We start from the raw sequence: 19,251 nt of genomic DNA, 5'->3' as shown, positions 1-19,251 counted from the left end.
AAAACCTCTCTTGAAAAAAAGAGGGTTGCGTCATTGATTTTTAAAGAATTATTATTGTTTATTGGTTTTATTTAAACCTTGTGTGCTAATTCATTTCTGTATTAAGTTCTGATTAAGTGGACTGCCTCAAAAACGCTTACCTAAATCTGTTTTTCGTAATAAATTTCAAGTATTTTATTCTCCAGCCTATAAGTCTCTTTATCTACAATTATACTTATATTTTTGGGATCTTGGCTCGACCATCTCTCCATTCTCTACATTTATACTGCTGCCATAGTTCTTGTCCCAAAACATACTACTGCCATAGTTCTTGTGTGAAAACATACTGATGCCACGGTTTTTGTGCGGAAACATGCTGCTGCCATGGTTCTTGTGCTGAAACATACTGCTGCCATGGTTCTTGTGCTGGAACTTACTACTGCTGAAACATACTGCTGCCGTGGTTCTTGTGCTGAAACATACTGATGCCATGGTTCTTGTGCCAAAACATACTGCTGCCGTGGTTCTTGTGCTGAAACATACTGCTGCCATGGTTCTTGTGCTGGAACTTACTACTTGCTTGGTTCTTGTGCCCATAGTTCAGACAAACCTCTAAAGACAGCAGCTTTTATTTTTCTCATATTAACTCTAATCAAATTTCCAGTTTTGTTAATCAGCTCTGAAGTGTTTATTGACCTCACTACTCCAGGAATGAAAAAAAGGAAATGTGTTGCTTGATTTTAGCCAATAATCCGTGTTATTGCTTCACAGTTAAAGAAGAAAGTAGATATTGTAGCAGCAATGTCTGGCACCAAGCAATTAAAAGATCATTTGAAAAGTTTGATAATTGTTCATGTACACTTTCATTTTCATGCTTCAGATTTACGAAAATAAAGATGAATATTTTTATGCCACCAGTATTTCAGAGAAGATGAAGTCATCAGATAACAATAGCTCTCTGCTCATAGCATAATAATAATTTATTCATGATTTTACAGTTTATTGTTGGTGGAATAATTATAGTGACATGATCCAAATACAGAATACATTGCAAAGACAGGTGGGTAAATCACATGCATTTCCGTGAGCCCTGATGTTTTTTTACTGCAGCAAGCCAAAATGGAATATAATTCTGGAAAATGTTCCTGAAGTCTGCACATTGCAAAGCACAACACAATGATATGATTTCTGATTTAATGATGTAGGCTGCTTTATGCCTGTCATGTTTTGCTCTCAATTTGAAAAGTTCTGATGCACTTATATTTATAGCATTTGCTATAAAATAATTATTGTCATGTAGTCTACAGTTGTTTGCATATATGCCAGGTTAAAACAAATTCTTGCAGTACCCCTTGATTAACATTCAAGAACTAAATCATAATGTAGCACAGTTGAAATGCAGCATGGACAACACAATGTGCTGGCTGTGCCTTAAAGTTAATCTGTGTTTCTGCAGCCTCCATTACTGATGTTTGTGATATATCATTTGTGTGTTAAGGCATTTACTTACTACATTCTGATCCTCCATTCATTCTAGATCCTATTACTTCATTTCCATATCTGTCCACACACCAGCACTGTCCAACACTTCCATGGCACTGCTTGGGTTTATAGTAGCCATCTTCATCACAGGATGGAATATACTGCCCTGTTTAACAATAAAAGAATATACATCATTGTCATTTTAGTACAAATGAAGGTTCTACTATGTAAACAGAAGGAAAGGGAAATGAGTCTCTGGCACTACCAATAGCAGATACTTCATCACGGTATATATCAGTCCTATAACATACAGTGATAGAAGCTGATAGGGATAATTCCAAATCTACTTTAAATGCCAAGTACTGAAGATTAATACTGGAAAAGTCCTGTAAAGCAGTCTTTGAGTAAAACTCAACTGATGAGCTGAAGGCATTAATACCTGCTGCATGAACTCGGAGAAATGAGTAAAGCACTGGTCCCTGGGTTTCAATAAAGTCCATGAAACTCTGTGTAGGCTTTGAGCAAAGCTTACATGTAATTTACATATTTGTGAGGTGAGCAGCAGCATTAATGAATACTCATGCCACGGCTCACCTTCAAATGTAAACAAGCACGGTTTTGTGACATCCAGGAAACCGTATAAAGAAACACAGATAGCAAAATTAGTTACAGCATAGCAAGCTGGGCTAGTGGGATTGCAAGGAATGCCATACATCATATGCAAATGTATTATGTTGTGGGGACAGAACTGGACAGTGTATGTCTGCACTTCAGCATACTGGGTAAGCAGGATTGCATGGAATGCCACATAGACCACCAAGGTTTTTCATATATAAATGTATTATGTTGCAGGGACAGGACTGGACAGTGTATGTGTACACCCCAGCATACTGGGTAAGCAGGGTTGCATGAAATGCCACATGGACCACCAGCATTTTTCATATATAAATGTATTATGTTGCACGGACAGTACTGGATGGTGTATGTGTAAACTTCAACCTGCTGGGTAAGTGGGATTGTGCTGAATGCCACATGGACCACCAGGGTTTTTCATATAATAATGTACGTGTTGCAGGCACAGGACAGGGCACAGTATATAGTGCTGAGTATAGTGGAATCCCATTCCAGGCAGTCTGTACAAGTTGTGTCAATGATCTGTAAGGATACATGGACTGCCATTTATAAGAAGCAGTCATGGGAAGTGTGTTTATTGAATAGGGACATACAGATGAAGTTTAGGGATGAATACTGGGAAGGAGGACTGATAAAACATTGCAATGTACTGCACATGACAAAATGTAAAAGGAAGACAGTTGCAGTAGGAACACCAATCACATCTCCACCTGGCAGAGTATGGACTGCACACTGACAAATGTATATGATGTGACTGTCACACAAGGTGACATAATAGTGGAGAATATCTGTGTGATATAAGCATCTGGATAAGAACAATGGAAAGTAAATGTATCAGGGATGTTAAATACAACTGGAGTTGGGTGCATATTGTGAAGCTGTGCAAACTGATTTGCCTGAGTATGTCTGTATTGTCAACAGAGGCTTCCATAAAGTAGGACACAGGTACAGTTTCATGGCCAACAGTAAAACCATCACGCACAATCATGGACAATAATCAGAATAATACATAACTTGATGGAATATACTACCCTGTTTAACAATAAGAGAATATACATTGTTCTCATTTTAGTACAAATGAAGGTTCTACTATGTAAACAGCAGGAAAGGGAAATAAGTCTCTGGCACTACCACTAGTTGATACTTCATCACGGTACATCATCATCATCATCTTTCAGCTTTTCCCATTAGGGGTCGCCACAGAGGATGATCTCTTTCCATTTCTTCCTATCCTCTGCATCTTACTCTGTCACATCAACCGTCTGCATGTCCTCTCTCACCACGTCCATAAACCTTATCTTAGGCCTTCCTCTTTTCCTCTTATCTGGCAGCTCCATCCTTAGCATATTTTTCCCAATATACCCATCATCCGTCCTCAGCACATGTCCAAACCAAGGCAATCTTGTCTCTCTTGCTTTGTCTCCAAACTGTCCAACATGAGCTGACCCTCTAATATACTGATTCCTAATCCTATCCATCCTCGTCACACCAAGTGCAAATCTTAACATCTTTAACTCTGCCACATCCAGCTCTGACTCCTGCCTTTTTGTCAATGCCACTGTCTCCAACCCATATAACATAGCTGGTCTCACTACTGTCTTGTAGACCTTCACTTTCACTCTTACTGGTACCCGTCTGTCACAAATCACTCCTGACACTCTTCTCCACCCATTTCACCCTGCCTGTACTCTCTTCTTCACCTCTCTTCCACATTCACCATTACTCTGAACTGTTGATCCCAACTACTTAAACTCATCCACCTTTACCAACTCTACTCCCTGCATCCTCATCATTACTCTACTCTCCCTCTCATTCACACACATATATTCTGTCTTCGCCCTGCTGACCTTCATTCCTCTGCTCTCTAGAGCATATCTCCACCTCTCCAGAGTCTCCTCAACCTGATTCCTACTCTCACTACAGATCACAATGTCATCTGCAAACATCATAGTCCACGGGGCTTCCTGTCTGATCTCATCTGTCAACCTGTCCATCACCACTGCAAATAAGAAAGGACTCAGAGCTGATCCTTGATGTAATCCCACCTCCATCTTAAATGGATCTGTCACTCCCACTGCAGTCCTCACCACTGTCACACTACCCTCGTACATATCCTGTACCACTCTTACATACTTCTCTGCCACTCCCGACTTCCTCATACAATACCACAACTCTTCTCTAGGTACCCTGTCATATGCTTTCTCCAAGTCTACAAAGACACAATGCAACTCCTTCTGACCTTCTCTGTATTTCTCCAATAACACTCTAAGAGCAAACATCACATCTGTAGTGCTCTTTCCTGGCATGAAACCATACTGCTAATCACTAATCATCACCAACCTTCTTAACCTAGCTTCTACTACTCTCTCCCATAACTTCAAGCTGTGACTGATCAATTTTATCCCTCTGCAGTTACTACAGCTCTGCACATCACCCTTATTCTTAAAAATCGGTAACAAAACACTTTTTCTCTACTCCTCAGGCATCCTCTGACTTTCCAAAATTTCATTAAACAATCTAGTTAAAAATTCCACTGCCATTTCTCCTAAGCACCTCCATGCTTCCATTGGGATGTCATCTGGGTCAACAGCCTTTCCATTCTTCATCCATTCATAGATGTCCTTACTTCCTCCTTGCTAATCTGTTTCACTTCTTGATTCACTATCCCCACATCATCCAACCTTCTCTCCCTCTCATTCTCTTCATTCATCAGCCTCTCAAAATACTCTTTCCATCTACTCAACACATTCTCCTCTCTTGTGAGTACCTTTCCCTCACTATCCTTTATCACCCTTACTTGCTGTACATCTTTCCCAGCTGTGTCCCTCTGTCTAGCCAATTGGTACAGGTCCTTTTTTCCCTTTTTAGTGTCCAATCTCTCATACAACTCTCCATACGCCTTATCCTTAGCTTTCACAAGCTCTCTCTTTGCCATGCGCCTCATCTCCTTATACTCATGTCTACTTTCTTCATCTCTTTGACAATCCCACTTCTTCTTCGCCAACCTCTTCCTCTGTATACTCCCCTGTATTTCCTCATTCCACCACCAGGTCTCCTTGTCCTCCTTCCTCTGTCCAGATGTCACACCAAGCACCTTTCTAGCAGTCTCCCTTACTAGTTCTGCTGTAGTTACCCAGCTATTCGGTAACTCTCCACTGCCTCCCAGTGCCTGTCTTAACTCTTCCCTAAACTCCACTTCACAATCACCCTTTTTTAACTTCCACCATCACGGTATATATCAGTCCTATAACGTACAGTGATAGCAGCTGATAGGGATAATTCCAAATCTACTTTAAATGCCAAGTACTGAACATTAATACTGGAAAGTCCTGTAAAGCAGTCTTTGAGTAAAACTCAACTGATGAGCTGAAGGCATTAATACCTGTATGAACTCTGAGAAATGAGTAAAGCACTCCCTGAGTTTCAATAAACTCTGTGAAACTCTATGTAGACTTTGAACAAACACGTATGTATGTATGGAGTTTACATGTTTGCATAGGTAAGCAGCAGGACTTCAAATATAAACAAGCAGGGTTTCTTGGCAGCCAGGAAACAATGTAAAGAAACACAGATAGTAAACTTAGTTACAACATAGCAAACTTGGTTAGCAAGGTTGTTGGAATGCCACAAGGGCTACCAGGGTTTTTCATATATAAATGTATTATGCTGTGGGGACAGGACTGGACAGTGTATATAATGCTGAGTATTGTGGAATCGCATTCCAGGCACTCTGTACAAATTCTGTCAGTAATCTGTAAGGGGTCATGGACTGGCAATTATAAGAAACAGTCATGGGAAGAGTGTTTATTGAATAGGAACACACAGATAAACTTTAAGGATGAACACTGTGAATGAGGACAGGTGACAACTGTAATGTACTGCACATGAGGAAATGTAAAGGAAGACAGTTGCAGCAGGATCACTATTCACATCTCCACATGGCACAGTATGGACTGCACAGTGACAAATGTACATGATATGAATGTCACACAAAGTGACATAGTGGAGGATGTCTGTGTGATACAAGCATTCAGACATGAACAATGGAGAGGACGTATCATCGATGTGAAATACAATTGGGGTTGGGTGCATACTGTGAAGTTGTGCAAAATGATTTGACTGAGTATGCCTGTATTGTCAGCAGAGGCTTCCAACAAGTAGGACACAGATACAGGTTCATGACCAACAGTAAAGCCATCATGCACAGTCATGGGCAATATCAGAATAATACCACCAGCAATGCCCATGTCTCTGACACAACATACGTGTTTCCGAGTGAGCATAGATGGTTCTGCACCAACACACTTGTACAACTATTAGGAGATGTCAGCAATCTATGAGTGTAATCAAGCACAGTCACCTGACAGTAACATATGCAGGAGGTGTGAGCAGGCACACTTGACATTATGATGACCACAGGCTATTTGACTGGTTGACTAGTATGCATGGCAGATATATTTATATATATATATATATATATATATATATATATATATATATATATATAAAATATCTGGTATGCATGGCAGATATATATATAGCACAATCTGTCTATCGCAAATGTAAACCATGCCATCAATGTTGTTAAACAGCTATATATGTCATGAATGCATCATCGATACAGATACCACACATGCAGGTGGTATTACACCTTGATGGGGGTTCCATGACATCCAACAGAAATTTTTATGTATCAAAACTAATACCTCAGTATTCACAAATCGATGTGTGGCAGCTCATAGTGACAATGGTGGTACACTTCAGTTAGACAACATTGGAAGATGTGTATGGAGGGACATGATGAAGGGTGGATTGTACTCAGCTATTGGTGTGGTGAAGGCTGTGAACTATGAAGGTATTATGGCCTGTCATGTGGCTGTCTTGTGCATACTCAGTAGTTGTGTTACATACAAGGAATTACTCACCATTGTGGGCACATGCTGGTAGATATTCCACATACCCTATATCTCAGGACACAGGACACATAACAACTGGCCTGCTGACAAGGTCTAATGTCTATATCATCCTTGGTTTGTGCATTTGTTTGCCTAATGCAACAAATCCCCACATTTGTTATTTTTTTCACATCATGTGTTATCATGGCTGTGGCAGCAGTCTTTGATGCGATACTGTCTGTATTATACTAATATCAAAGCTGAAGTCAATGATTGTCCACAGTCTGTAGTCCTGCAAACAGCTGTTGGGACACAGGATTTGTATGTCATTCTTGATATCTGTAATTTCAATCATGGACAGGAAAGGGCTTAGCAGACAGCCCTGATGTACACACTTGATCACTGGACACGAGATATGGGTCACTTCACACATTTCTACATATTTAGATGCCACGTATATGATCCACTGTTCTACCTACTTGTTGATTTAGCTGTTGATGCCCACATCTGTCATTGTGGAGTAAATACCTGAGTGTAGACTTCGGTAAACTGCCTTGGCCTTTTTAAGTTCCACAGGAAGATGTTCTTTGAGAACATCTGACAGATGTACATAGATGTAGCATCAAAAACTCACACGTCTGTTGCACACAGCTGGGATATTACTAGCACCCATTTAGAAAAGGTCCATGATGACATGCTGTTCTACCTCACAGATGATGAGAGTCAGGATGTGTCTATACATGCATGAATCAGGTGCTATTCTCAGCCCACTAAGATGGATGCATGTTGATGTACACCCTTCTACAGGAACATAGTCCATCTGGAGGGTGTGTTGAAATGTGCATCATGCCGTGGCAGACAGGGATATGCTCTGAGTCCTGCCATAGGCGATCTGTGATCTTGTCACAGCCCATTGTTTTTATGTGATAGGCCTGCATGAAGTTAACTTAGTGCATACTACCTGTCTTGATCTGTCCTAGGGTTTGGACATAATCCTCCTACTCAGGTATCACTGACAAACTCCACCACCTGGTGGGATTAACAATTATGTCACTAGATGTTTAACCAATGTCCTCACCGACAGACCACATACTGTGAAAGTTGGTGAATCAACCTCTACCATCACAGCTGTCATCACTGATGTACCTCAAGGATCTGTGCTGGCCCCTATACCAGTTGGAATCTATTTCTCAAAAGTCCAAGCTACAAAATACAGCCTGTAACTTACCAAGTTTGATGATTCATGCATATTGGTTGCAAGCACTGAGTCCACCAATGATGTGTCTATAGAACAAGAGGGGTTAACACACAAATGATTGGTGCCAAAGCCACATGGTCTACTAATAAACACATAATGTATCAGGATTTATGCCTTATGCAAAGTGGAATTTCTTGGTAAATACACCATTGACAACATTCTCTCTGTGACTTGGGAATGCAGGTAGATAGCAATCTGAACTTCGACAAAGTGTCCACAGTGGTATGGAAAGGCTAAGTCATGCACCTCAGAAGTCAGGCTATTGTATTCAGATATAAGGAGAACATAACAGCACTGTACTCAAACCTTAACTGAACACTAATAAAGTATAATGCTTCCTTTCACATGTACCTCACCAGACACCTGCAGCAGCTGGACATACCATGGGGGTTTCACACCAAGAAAATACAGGTTCTATAAACCATGCTATGACATACATGGATATACTGAATGCCCTGTTCCTGAAATCTGTATTGGAAAGGATGAGGGTGCCTTGTCCCTGAACTACGGGACATCTCTGATGCTGCCCTGATGTGTATACTGCACTCCACAAATCAGCAGAGTCTGTTGAGAGTAGTCTTACAAGTACTCTGTGTAATTGATACTTACACAGGTGTGGGATGTCCTCAGTCCTAAATTCCCCAATCTAACAGTCAAGGGTATCCCTCTTCCTCCTCCAGAGGTCATTTTTGTGATGCCTACATTGTTCACAAGTATGGGGGATACTGATGCACTGGTTATAGCCCGGGCTAAACAATCCCAAGCATCTGATTTATACTGGGAGCCATAATAGTCCCCTGCAGAAGCCTGGCACAGTGGTTCTTAAATAGGAGTCCAATAAAAATCTTGTACTCCTAGACATCCCATCTCTATGCCCTAAACCTGACACCTTCCCCAGAAAATGCCTGCCATGTCTGCCATGGATCTAGAGCATTGGAGAATGAAGCTTTCCCACCAATTCCAGTCATCACATTTAGTGGGAGTGCATTCACTGTTTGAAACTGTTATGCTTCACTTACCATAGCACAAACACAGTGCTTTGCAGTGTGCACCTCTGAGTACTGTGTTTGTGATGGTAAGTGGATTGAAACAGTAGCAAGCAAAGCAAATTCAAGGTTATTGGATATACAGGTAGTTGAGTATGTCTGTTAGACAAATGTGAAGGCCATGGCAGTCCAGATAGCAGAAATGTACTTACAGGAATATACTACAGAACATAATCACAGTCATACATTTGAGAATAAATGTGATAATACATAGAGAAATTAATACATAACTGACACAATACTAGCACCTCAACCCTCTTACATATAATTAATATCATCTACACCATGTCAAGTGTTATAAGTGAGGGTGAGTATAATGGAAAGTGTAACAACAGTAAAAGTGTATGCTATATGCTGTATTTGAACCCAGGACCATGTATATGGCAGTTTTACACTTACACCTGTTGCCACAAGAAGGTTGTGAAAATACTCGTCTAGGTTGCAGTTCATTAGTATAAACTGCAATGTCACAACAGTAAAACAAATGCTGCATACCCTGTACCAGAACCCAGGACAATCTGTACTCCAGAACTACACTTAACACCTGCTGCCACAGTACTGGTTACATGGCATTTCTTATTTTACTAATCATTCTTAATTTATTAAGATGTTAACCACAGCGCAATGTGCTTATCTGGTTTGCAGAATGCCCAGTTGTATTAATTGAATGCATCCAGTTTCTATTTTTGGCTGCCTGGGTCCTGTCTTGCCAGTTGTCCAGTTTGCATACTGCAAAATTTCCCACAAATAAGATAAGTACAGCCAAACCTGACATTCATTTTTCTCCAGTTCCCATGTTTGCATTAATGGATGCATTGTGCAAACACTGGCCAATATAAAAGAATACAAAAAAATGAAAGAAAACAGAGAAGTAGTCGAAATGAGGAAAAGCAACCTATGCCATACACACTAGAAAGTGTTAGCGCACATGAGATATTACAACAGAGGTCTGGATTTGAACTCTCACTCCAATGCACCTTCCGAACATAGGATGGGTGCCTTATCCCTCTTTGCTACACAAACAGCTTTTCAGCAAGGAACTTAACTCAATATTCACACAACCAACTGCAATAGCATCTACAGTGATATCAAACCATACAGGTATTATTTGCACATTTAGTAGTTTTGGATGTAGTGCACCTAGTGATCACACAACCTGTCATGATTATTGCTTGCAATTATACAGATCTGTATTACAGTTCTATGTTTCTTGGCTATTCCTCATGTATTTGATCAGTAATCTGAGACATGCAATGTGTAAGCCATTCCATATCACTGACCTTAAAATGGGTGAGGATATTAAGTGGAAATAATATCATATGCAGTTGGCAAAAAATGAAGGGCAGGTTGTATGTGAAGAAACAGAACCCATGACTTGTGTGCTGCTTACTTATATTTCCAACCTTACATCTAAAAGTTTGTAGATGTGACCTGACACACCAACTGGAAGTAAGGCAGCTTGCAGAGCTGTTGTGTTTTTCCTTCTCCGAACCACTAATCAGTCATAGCTACAAACTATTAAAACCAAACACTGAGGGGGTGGCTGCAGTATGTTTACATCCCTACATGAATCCAATTTTTGGGATTCAGCAATTTTAATGATTTCACACCTCATCTGTATCTTCACCATGCTGACAGCCTTGAATCTACATCATATAAAAAGGCAACCATGTAGCTCGGCAAACTGATGGTGAGGAGACTTGTTTATGTGGAGAAGAGGGAAGATATGCTATTACTATGGGATATATCTGCACAGAGGAATATTGAACTTCAGAAGGTATGCATCCATTTGTTCATCTACATACAGCATATGCTGGAATGTATTTAAGAAAATTCTGAAGTAAGGAATTTATACTTTTATCTGTATGCATTAATTTGAACCATACTGATGGCATGGACATGTTTTCCAATCCATTTCAGAGGTATGCATGATTGCCAATACATGAAAATGGAATGTATTGTGATAAATATGTAAAAAAATGTTTCAGGGACACATCCTTTGATATCACTTTTAGCCTTTCAGAGATGGTTTGTTAGCAAAATGTGTCATTTTTCTGTTCTTTTGGGTGGGTGGGTGGGAGCAAAGCTGAATTACTGTTATGGCACAAACAAGAATAGACTGTTCTTTTGTGGGTGGGAGGAGCAAATGTGAGTTACTGTTATGGCACAAACAAGAATAGACTTTTCTTTTGTGGGTAGGGGGAGCAAAGGTGAGTTACTGTTATAGCACAAATAAGGATAGACTGTTCTTTTGTGGGTGGGAGAGCAAAGGTTAGTTACTATTATGGTGCAAACAAGGATAGAGTGTTCTTTTTTGGGTGGGAGAGAAGAGGTGGAAATCCAAGCCAATATTTTCTATTTGTTCCAGTATCTCTCTCCATTAACTTATTGCATTTTTATACTCACAATTTGTCACTCCCAAGGCCTTTACTTCCTTCCTTGTGAAATATATTCCATTTATTTTTTTATATCCCGAAATACCTTACACTTCATTTTGCTTAATTGTAGGCCAGCTTGTTTAAGAGCTTTTTGATCCTTATTACAACCTCATTTAAACATCCCTTGTTCTTTGTTATTAGAACTAAATCATCTTCAAATGTCATACATATTGGTAATATAACATCTCCTTTCTTCTTCAACCTCACATCTTGTATCTCTCATTTAATACATTCATATCTGCACTCTGCATTCATTAGTAATACAAATATGCACATACTCATCAGGCATCCCTGTTTTACTCTTCTCTTAAGACCTATTTTTCCTCATCCATTTATCATAACTTGCACCAATAAATTTTCATAACATTTCTTTATTACATTAATATTTTGTCCTATGCCATATGCCTCTAAAATTTACCACAAGGCTTCTTGGCTCACTTTATCAATTACTTTAGCTATGTCACATCCTCTCAGACTTTTTCTTTCAGTATCACATATACTATTTTTTCCATTATAATTAACATTTCTTTTAATTCTCTTCCTTTTATACTATAAATCCATTCTCCAACTACCTTATCCAATACTTTTCCATACTTTTTTGTAGAAGTTTCATAAACATTTTATAGTCAGTATTCCCTAGTGTTGTGCACCCCCAGTTTTTACATCTTTTTTAATCTTTTTTCATATAATTTTGATCACTATATATGTCTTCTATCATTGTATTTACCTTCATCCATTCATTCAATATTGTTTTAACTTCTCTTTCATCTGTATTCATTTCCTTATGATACTCATAACTTACACTAATTCTGGTGCTGATACAGTCTTTTTTCTTTTTTTTTTTTCACCTTCTCTATTTCTTTATGTCTTTCTTTATTTCTTTCACATTTGTTTACTGGAAAATCCCAACCAGTTCACTGGAGGTCCAGGGAGAAAAGCTGCACATACAATCAACAAAAATATAAGAAAGGCAATTTATAGGTAACATATACATATTTTGAAAAAGTGCATAAGGTAATGCTTAATAAGATAGAGATATTCAAAAATACATACAATTAGATATACATAATACAGGTGCTTAATCACTCTTCCCTATTGCAGTCACAGGTACAGTTTAGACAAAGGAGAAATAATTTAATTCACATATTAAATCTTGTATACAGTGGTAAGTTAGGGATTTTGTGAACTCTAGAAATATAGATAGTAGAGTAATAGCTTGAAATTATCAGAAATGAAATTCAAGTTTTAGATTTAGATTGGAATTACAAGAAATTAAATTTGAGTTTTAGATTTACAGAGACTGGAGTTGAGATAGTTACAGTATCATGCCAGAGATGAGTCTATATTACTACTTCAAAAGACCTTTACATTGAACATTCCCCATCAACACAAAACCATCAAAATTCACTTCTGCAAATCACAGAAATTTTCCCAGGGTAAGGAAGTAGTTGGCCAACTCCACAACTTTGCCCTTTTGCCCACTATAGTGCAATCTCAGACTTGCTATATATAGTTGGGGGTGTGTATGGGGCATAGGGTGAGAAGCCCCCCCCACCCAACTTCTAACCCTTGGCACCCACATTTGATTTACTATGGTGTGTGTTCTGCTGTGATATGGGGCAATTGTTACATTGCCCTGGGGAAAATTCTGTGAATCGTGGAAGGGAATTTCAACAGTTTTATGTCAATGGAGAGGTGTTCAGCGTAAAGGTCTTTTGATGCAGTAATATAGACCCACCAGTGGCAGAAGTCAGATTTCTCAGATATTGCTTGTGTGGGTTAATGAGGTCTGTTGTGTGTGGTCTAAGCTAATCTGGACTGTTACATAAGCAGAACCATGCACTAGTTATGTGGATTTTAAGTAACTTTTTAAAATTAATATGAGGGAGTGAGCTCCAGATTTTTGGATACATAATTTGAAAAAAAAAAAGAGTCTGCTGCAGTATTCTTATTTTTATTTATTTATTTTATTTTACATTTGTTGACCGGGCTAGTCTAGCTGGATACATGTCCATTTTCAGTAGAGGCCTGTGGAGAAAAGCTCCAAGAAATCATACATAGTTAAAACAGAAGTTATTACAGATATTATAAAACAGCAAGTATTACAAAAGCCAATTATAATAAACATTTTTTTTATCTTGCCCACTTATTCTTAGCTTTGTTTACTTTTAATACGGATTGTTTACTTTTAATAGGTATTTATTACTGGAGCACACTACTACTTATTTTGTGATCTCATTTTCTAAAACAAATCATTTTCATCAGACATTTTTTTCTCAGATATTTTTCATATTTTTCAAACATTTTCTCTACAAAATATTCTAGCACCTCCATAATAACTTTGTGTTTTTAATTATATTTCATTTAACATTTAAGACAGCGGGCAGGATTCACGAAGCCTCCTTGGAAGAGTTATAACTCATACACGGAGGCTGCAGTTAAATGGAGTAATGTCAGCATGCTCTGCATATTCATGAGAGCATGCTGAATCACACCTAAGGCTAACACGGTCCGTGTAAGACAGTAGGGGGCGTGTCCGTAGGCCGAGCCCTGTAAGCGGACACGCCCCCAGAAGAGTAAAAGTGCCCAAAGTAAACACCCACGACAGAGTCCATGGAAATGTGAATAAACACAACACATGCCCCCACAGACTACGAACATAAAATGTACAAATGAACATCTCATAATTTTTTTTTAAATTGTAAAGATGTTTAACCGTGAGTGCGCTCGTTTGCGCGGGCGTGCCCGTAGCGCAGCCACAGTTAGCAGTCAGTGGGAAAGCATATAAGAACTAAATATGCAAAGTAAGCCAAGAAGCAAAAGCGTAGCAGTAGAGATGTTGGCTGAAGAGCAGGCAGTCATGGTTCGAGCCCCCACAACACCAATTTTTATTTTTAGCAAAATAAGCATGAAACAAGTCCCTGGCAAATATGTACACATAAAATCACATTTTATGTAAAATGTAATGAAATAGCCCATTTATATTGAAGAAATGTGAGGTAACAAAACAATAAAAAATGCCAGATGTGCCCATAGCTGAGCTACAGTTTAACAGGGTGAGTGCATCTGCCCGTAGGTGAGCAGTGGTTTAACTGGTGTAAAATGAGTGCCCGTAGCTGAGCAGTGGGTTAACAAGCTGAATCTATGTGCCCCTAGCTGAGCTGAGCGTAATATGCGTGCTGATAGCCAAATGAGGCTTAAACCAGCATACCCCATTTGCGCGGAGCTGCGCACCGTGCAAACAAGCTAATCAACGGGCAACGTTGAGCAAGCCGTATCAAAACTGCCTTTACACAGACACACCCCTCAGCTTGTCTAGACAGTCATAAAAAATAAAAAGTAGTGGCCAGGTTTGAACCCAAGATACTATACACCATAGTCAAGGTACTGAACCACTAAGCCATGACAGCAGTACCTATAAATGCAATAATAGCAAATATATAGGAATGAATACAAACTGGAGCATGACAATGCAGGTTTAGTGAAGTTGATACAATTCCAAAATGGCCAATCACAGATATGTGCGGGAAAAACGGACTATATAAGCCCCACAGGCGGGAATACACAGCATAAACGATTGTGGAACTGACTTGCAGCCAGAATGACAGGAGTAGGTGAGGGTAGTTGCTTTCGAGCACAGAGGTGGGGCATTGAGGAGTCCAGGTACATGGTCTGGCTCCTACTCCACAATCATGAGGCCCAACTCATGCAGGATCAGGTCCTGTGGGGAGCATATAGGGCTGAGGCGTGGGACCAGTTGGCTCATGATCTCACCAGTGCCACAGGGATTCCAAGGACTGGTGAGCAGGTCCGTCACCACCATGCGGACCCGAAGAGACGCAAGCAGGACCAATTGAATCTTTGGATCCAGGAGGCCCGGCAAATGCCCAACGCCCCACTACTGAGTAAGTTACATTTAATTATGTATGTAAGAAATTAAGCTAGCTGATATTATGGAGATGTGTATTCCAATATTACTTCATTTATATTACAGCTGCAGGTGTCCGTTCTGTGAACCGCAGAGCCTATGGCGATAGGCTGGTGCGGTTGCGCCACCAGGCAGGTCAGTAATCCACTACCAGTAACTGTAAAGAAATATAAAAGTATGACAGTTAGCAAAAGAGTGCAGTGTAGTCACTAAGTAATAAAATGTGCAAGTAACAGTGTAAAAGTGTTTGCAAGTATTGCTTGATTACAAAAGTGTGTTGCACTCTGTAATCCAAACAGAAAAATGAAAATGTCTGACATAAATTCTGAAATAAAGATGCCCCACCTATAAGAAAATAGTACACAACCTGCAGCAGGCTGAAAAGTACAGCTGCAGAAGATGATGAAATCACATGTGTGAAATATATCCCTGTTGAAATACTGAAACATGACAGAAGTGAGACTGCTGGAAAGGATTGTAATAACTACAGGTAAAACATGTCAATAAAGCCTAGAAGTAAGTACCATCATGAATAGTAAAATGAAAACAAGTGAGAGAGTGTGAGAAAGTGTCATGAATCCAGCAATACAGTAGTAATAACCCATGAATAAAGTATACTGCAGTCAGTACAGAATGAAATGCATGTGAGAATCAAAACCAAACAGCGAAATATGTTCAAAGTGTTGCTGCATCTGGAATGTGTATCCCAAAATCTGGATATGTTGCTCTCAGTCTGCAATATGCAGATAGTATGATTGTCTGATATACCAAACGTCCAGACTTGTCTATAGCTATATAAAGCAAATGTAGCAGGATGATGTAGCTGAACAAAGCTAGATATGAATGTGTATGAAGAACAATAAAATGTATATTGATGCTGCAGTAACAGTCCTATCACCAAGTTGAAGTAGTTATCATATTGGAAACTGTAGTTAGAACAGTAGTGTGTATATATGTGCAGCTATTAGAAATGTACAGCATATGTATTGGTATTCGAAGGTGTTAATATTATTTTCTTCACCCCATCCTATAACCACATATAACCCATTCCACGTGAAAATGGTATGTGCAATCACAATTAACACCCCTGGACATTTGTCCTGTTGGGTCATATATATTTGCATGTCCGTTGATGCATCTGCCCTGTTCATACATCCAAACCTGATGGCCTGTTGCCATCAATCAACCCTGCATGTTGTTGGACTGTGTATTGCTGTTCAAATTATGCGTGTGTTATGCTCGCTGTCCAATGGTGTGAATATCTGGGTGTTTGGTTAATGGGAATACTAATGCATGCTGTTACAACTAATTGTGAATGGTATTATATGTCACTAACCCAAACTGTCATGACATAATGCAAAACATAGGACGACAGGGAAGGTGGGTTCCAGCGGACCCACCTCTCCCACCTCAGCTGGCGAGTGCACCTGGCACTAGTGCCCAGTCTGGACCCTCCACCGGTGGCCCTGTGCCACCTGCGGGTGGAAGTGCTGCAGGCGATGGGGCTTGTCCCCCCTCTGCAAGCGTGGCCGGAGGAGAACCACCACTCACCCTCCATAGCGTCCGGACTGTGGTGCGTAGGGAGATCCGGGACTCTGTTCTCGAGCCCCTACGCCAGCTTGAGGCACAGGTGGCACAACTTACGGGCATGCCTGTTGCCCAGCCTACACAGCCCCCAGCACAGCCCCATCCTGGGCAGTGAAGGAACAGTGGCAACTGCCTATGGGTGGGGATATCAGTTCCACTGTTGCCATCTGTGGGCTCATGGGCTCTGGATATCCAAACCTCCATCCCCATCAATTGTGTAACCCCCCCACACGTGTCATACACCGCCCCTGTATGTGTCTTGTTTGTCTTGTCTGTTTACCTACCCAACCTACCTCCCCAGCTATACCGACTTCCTTCACCTGACATACCACTCTCACCTGAAAAAAAAAAAAAAGGCACTCTGTACCCACAAAAAAATTACGCCCCATACATAGCTGCCCATTCCGCACACATGTCTGCTGGACATGGAAACTATCAATTACAATTGGCTGTACAACAAGTATTATTGTTGTCCTGACACCTCTCTCAGGGGTGGAAGGTTTCAAATGTCACACCAAATTACATACATATGCACAGCTGTTGCTGATGAAGAAATGGGCAGCTATGGGCCTTACCTACATCCCTCCTGCACATCCCAAGCTTGTTTCCCTACTGTCTTACCCTCTTTGTGACCCCTTTGTCACCACTTTCCTGTCTCCCCATTTTCATTTCTTTCAAAGAAAATAGCGTGGGTGTGCGCCAGAGTAAGCACTGTTAAGCGGTTTTAAGTGGGTGTGCACGGAGCTGAACGCCAGTGCGCATGCGTGAGCTCCGTGCAAACCAGTGCTAACCTGGTTACAACTGCTTAAAAGTGCCTTAGTCACTCTGATTGACAGGTCCTGTAGTCAGTTCAAAAGCAAAATAAAATCCCACTGTCAGTCCCGAACTCAGGACCTTGGAAAAAGTAGTCTGTATGACCTACCACTAAGCCATGACTCTTATACAAGAACATTGTGCTAAAATAAATATAACATGTAATAGTAGGGATGAATGTAAAGGGAATATAGGATGTGTAGTACACAAAGCATGTCATTTAGAATTACTGTCAAAACTACTGGATTCCCATAATAGTAGTGTGTGAACAGAAACAGCCATGCTAGTTGGTAGCTTGTAGGTAATAATGTCAGTTAATGTACACATATAAATGTATGTATATTTACATATATATATATATATATATATATATATATATATATATATATATATATATAAATATATCTATATATAGTTGAAGGTGTCATTGTGCATACACACTTACTACAGGGAACAGGAGAGAGGAATGGAGAAATGTGAATCTACAACACAGCCTGAATCATGAGAGAGATACTAACCTTTACACTCACAGAACAGTGTCCACAGCATACCAGCATGGTCCCCGCCCTTACAATCTGAAAGGGCATAGCCTATCTCACATACCCTTTTATAGCACTGTCCTGAAATCACAGTGAGAACTGCAATCAGTACACAACTGGCTGCATGCAATTAGCAAATGCTGGCTTACAATTGGTGCAGAGGCCATCACATGGACCTATGCAGATACCTACAAAAGCATCCTGTACTAACACTCCACACATGCAATACATTCATTGCACTGTCTGGAAGCAGGCAGAGGGAGAGAGACAGGCAGAGACAGAGAGGAAAAAAAAAACACACGCTACACACTGTGACTCTAAGCTGTCAGCAGTGACAGTAGCAGCAGGAAGCAGAAGCAGTGGTAACGCAACCAGCTGCGACAAATACAGGTAATGCAAAGTAGCAGGTTAATAGTCTGCATACTGTGAACCCTCCAAATGTGTCATAGGTCTGTATCTATAGGTATGTCCATGTGATATGTTGTGTGTACGTAGTTCCACCAAAAGGGGATGACTATACATTACATGTCAATCAGTGTTAGGCCATGATCCTGGCAGCAGTTGTCTGTGCGTTGCCCTCAGCAACAGCTGTAGTGACTGTTTTGAAAGGTCAGCCAGGTTCAAAAGGCAGGATCAGCCCATCACAAAGGCAA

The 19,251-nt window shown here is 40.2% G+C and overlaps 1 protein-coding gene across 2 annotated transcripts in view; it reads right to left on the bottom strand.

Annotated features, from left to right (window-relative positions):
* The window catches only part of SPOCK3 (SPARC (osteonectin), cwcv and kazal like domains proteoglycan 3), a 2,692,952-nt gene that overhangs the window by 88,468 nt on the left and 2,585,233 nt on the right, over nt 1-19,251 (bottom strand). For both annotated transcript variants that reach the window (XM_044062207.1, XM_044062208.1), the window contains exon 11: nt 1,490-1,627. In XM_044062207.1, coding sequence (XP_043918142.1) covers nt 1,490-1,627 — 138 coding nt within the window. The remainder of the gene's footprint in view (nt 1-1,489; nt 1,628-19,251) is intronic.

Source organism: Protopterus annectens, chromosome 2.part1 (genome assembly GCF_019279795.1).
Source record: "Protopterus annectens isolate FY-2018-M chromosome 2.part1, PAN1.0, whole genome shotgun sequence".
NCBI classification, from domain to species: Eukaryota; Metazoa; Chordata; order Ceratodontiformes; family Protopteridae; genus Protopterus; species Protopterus annectens.
The sequence above is the reverse complement of the archived record's forward strand: the minus strand, read 5'-3'. Positions and strand labels throughout refer to the sequence as shown.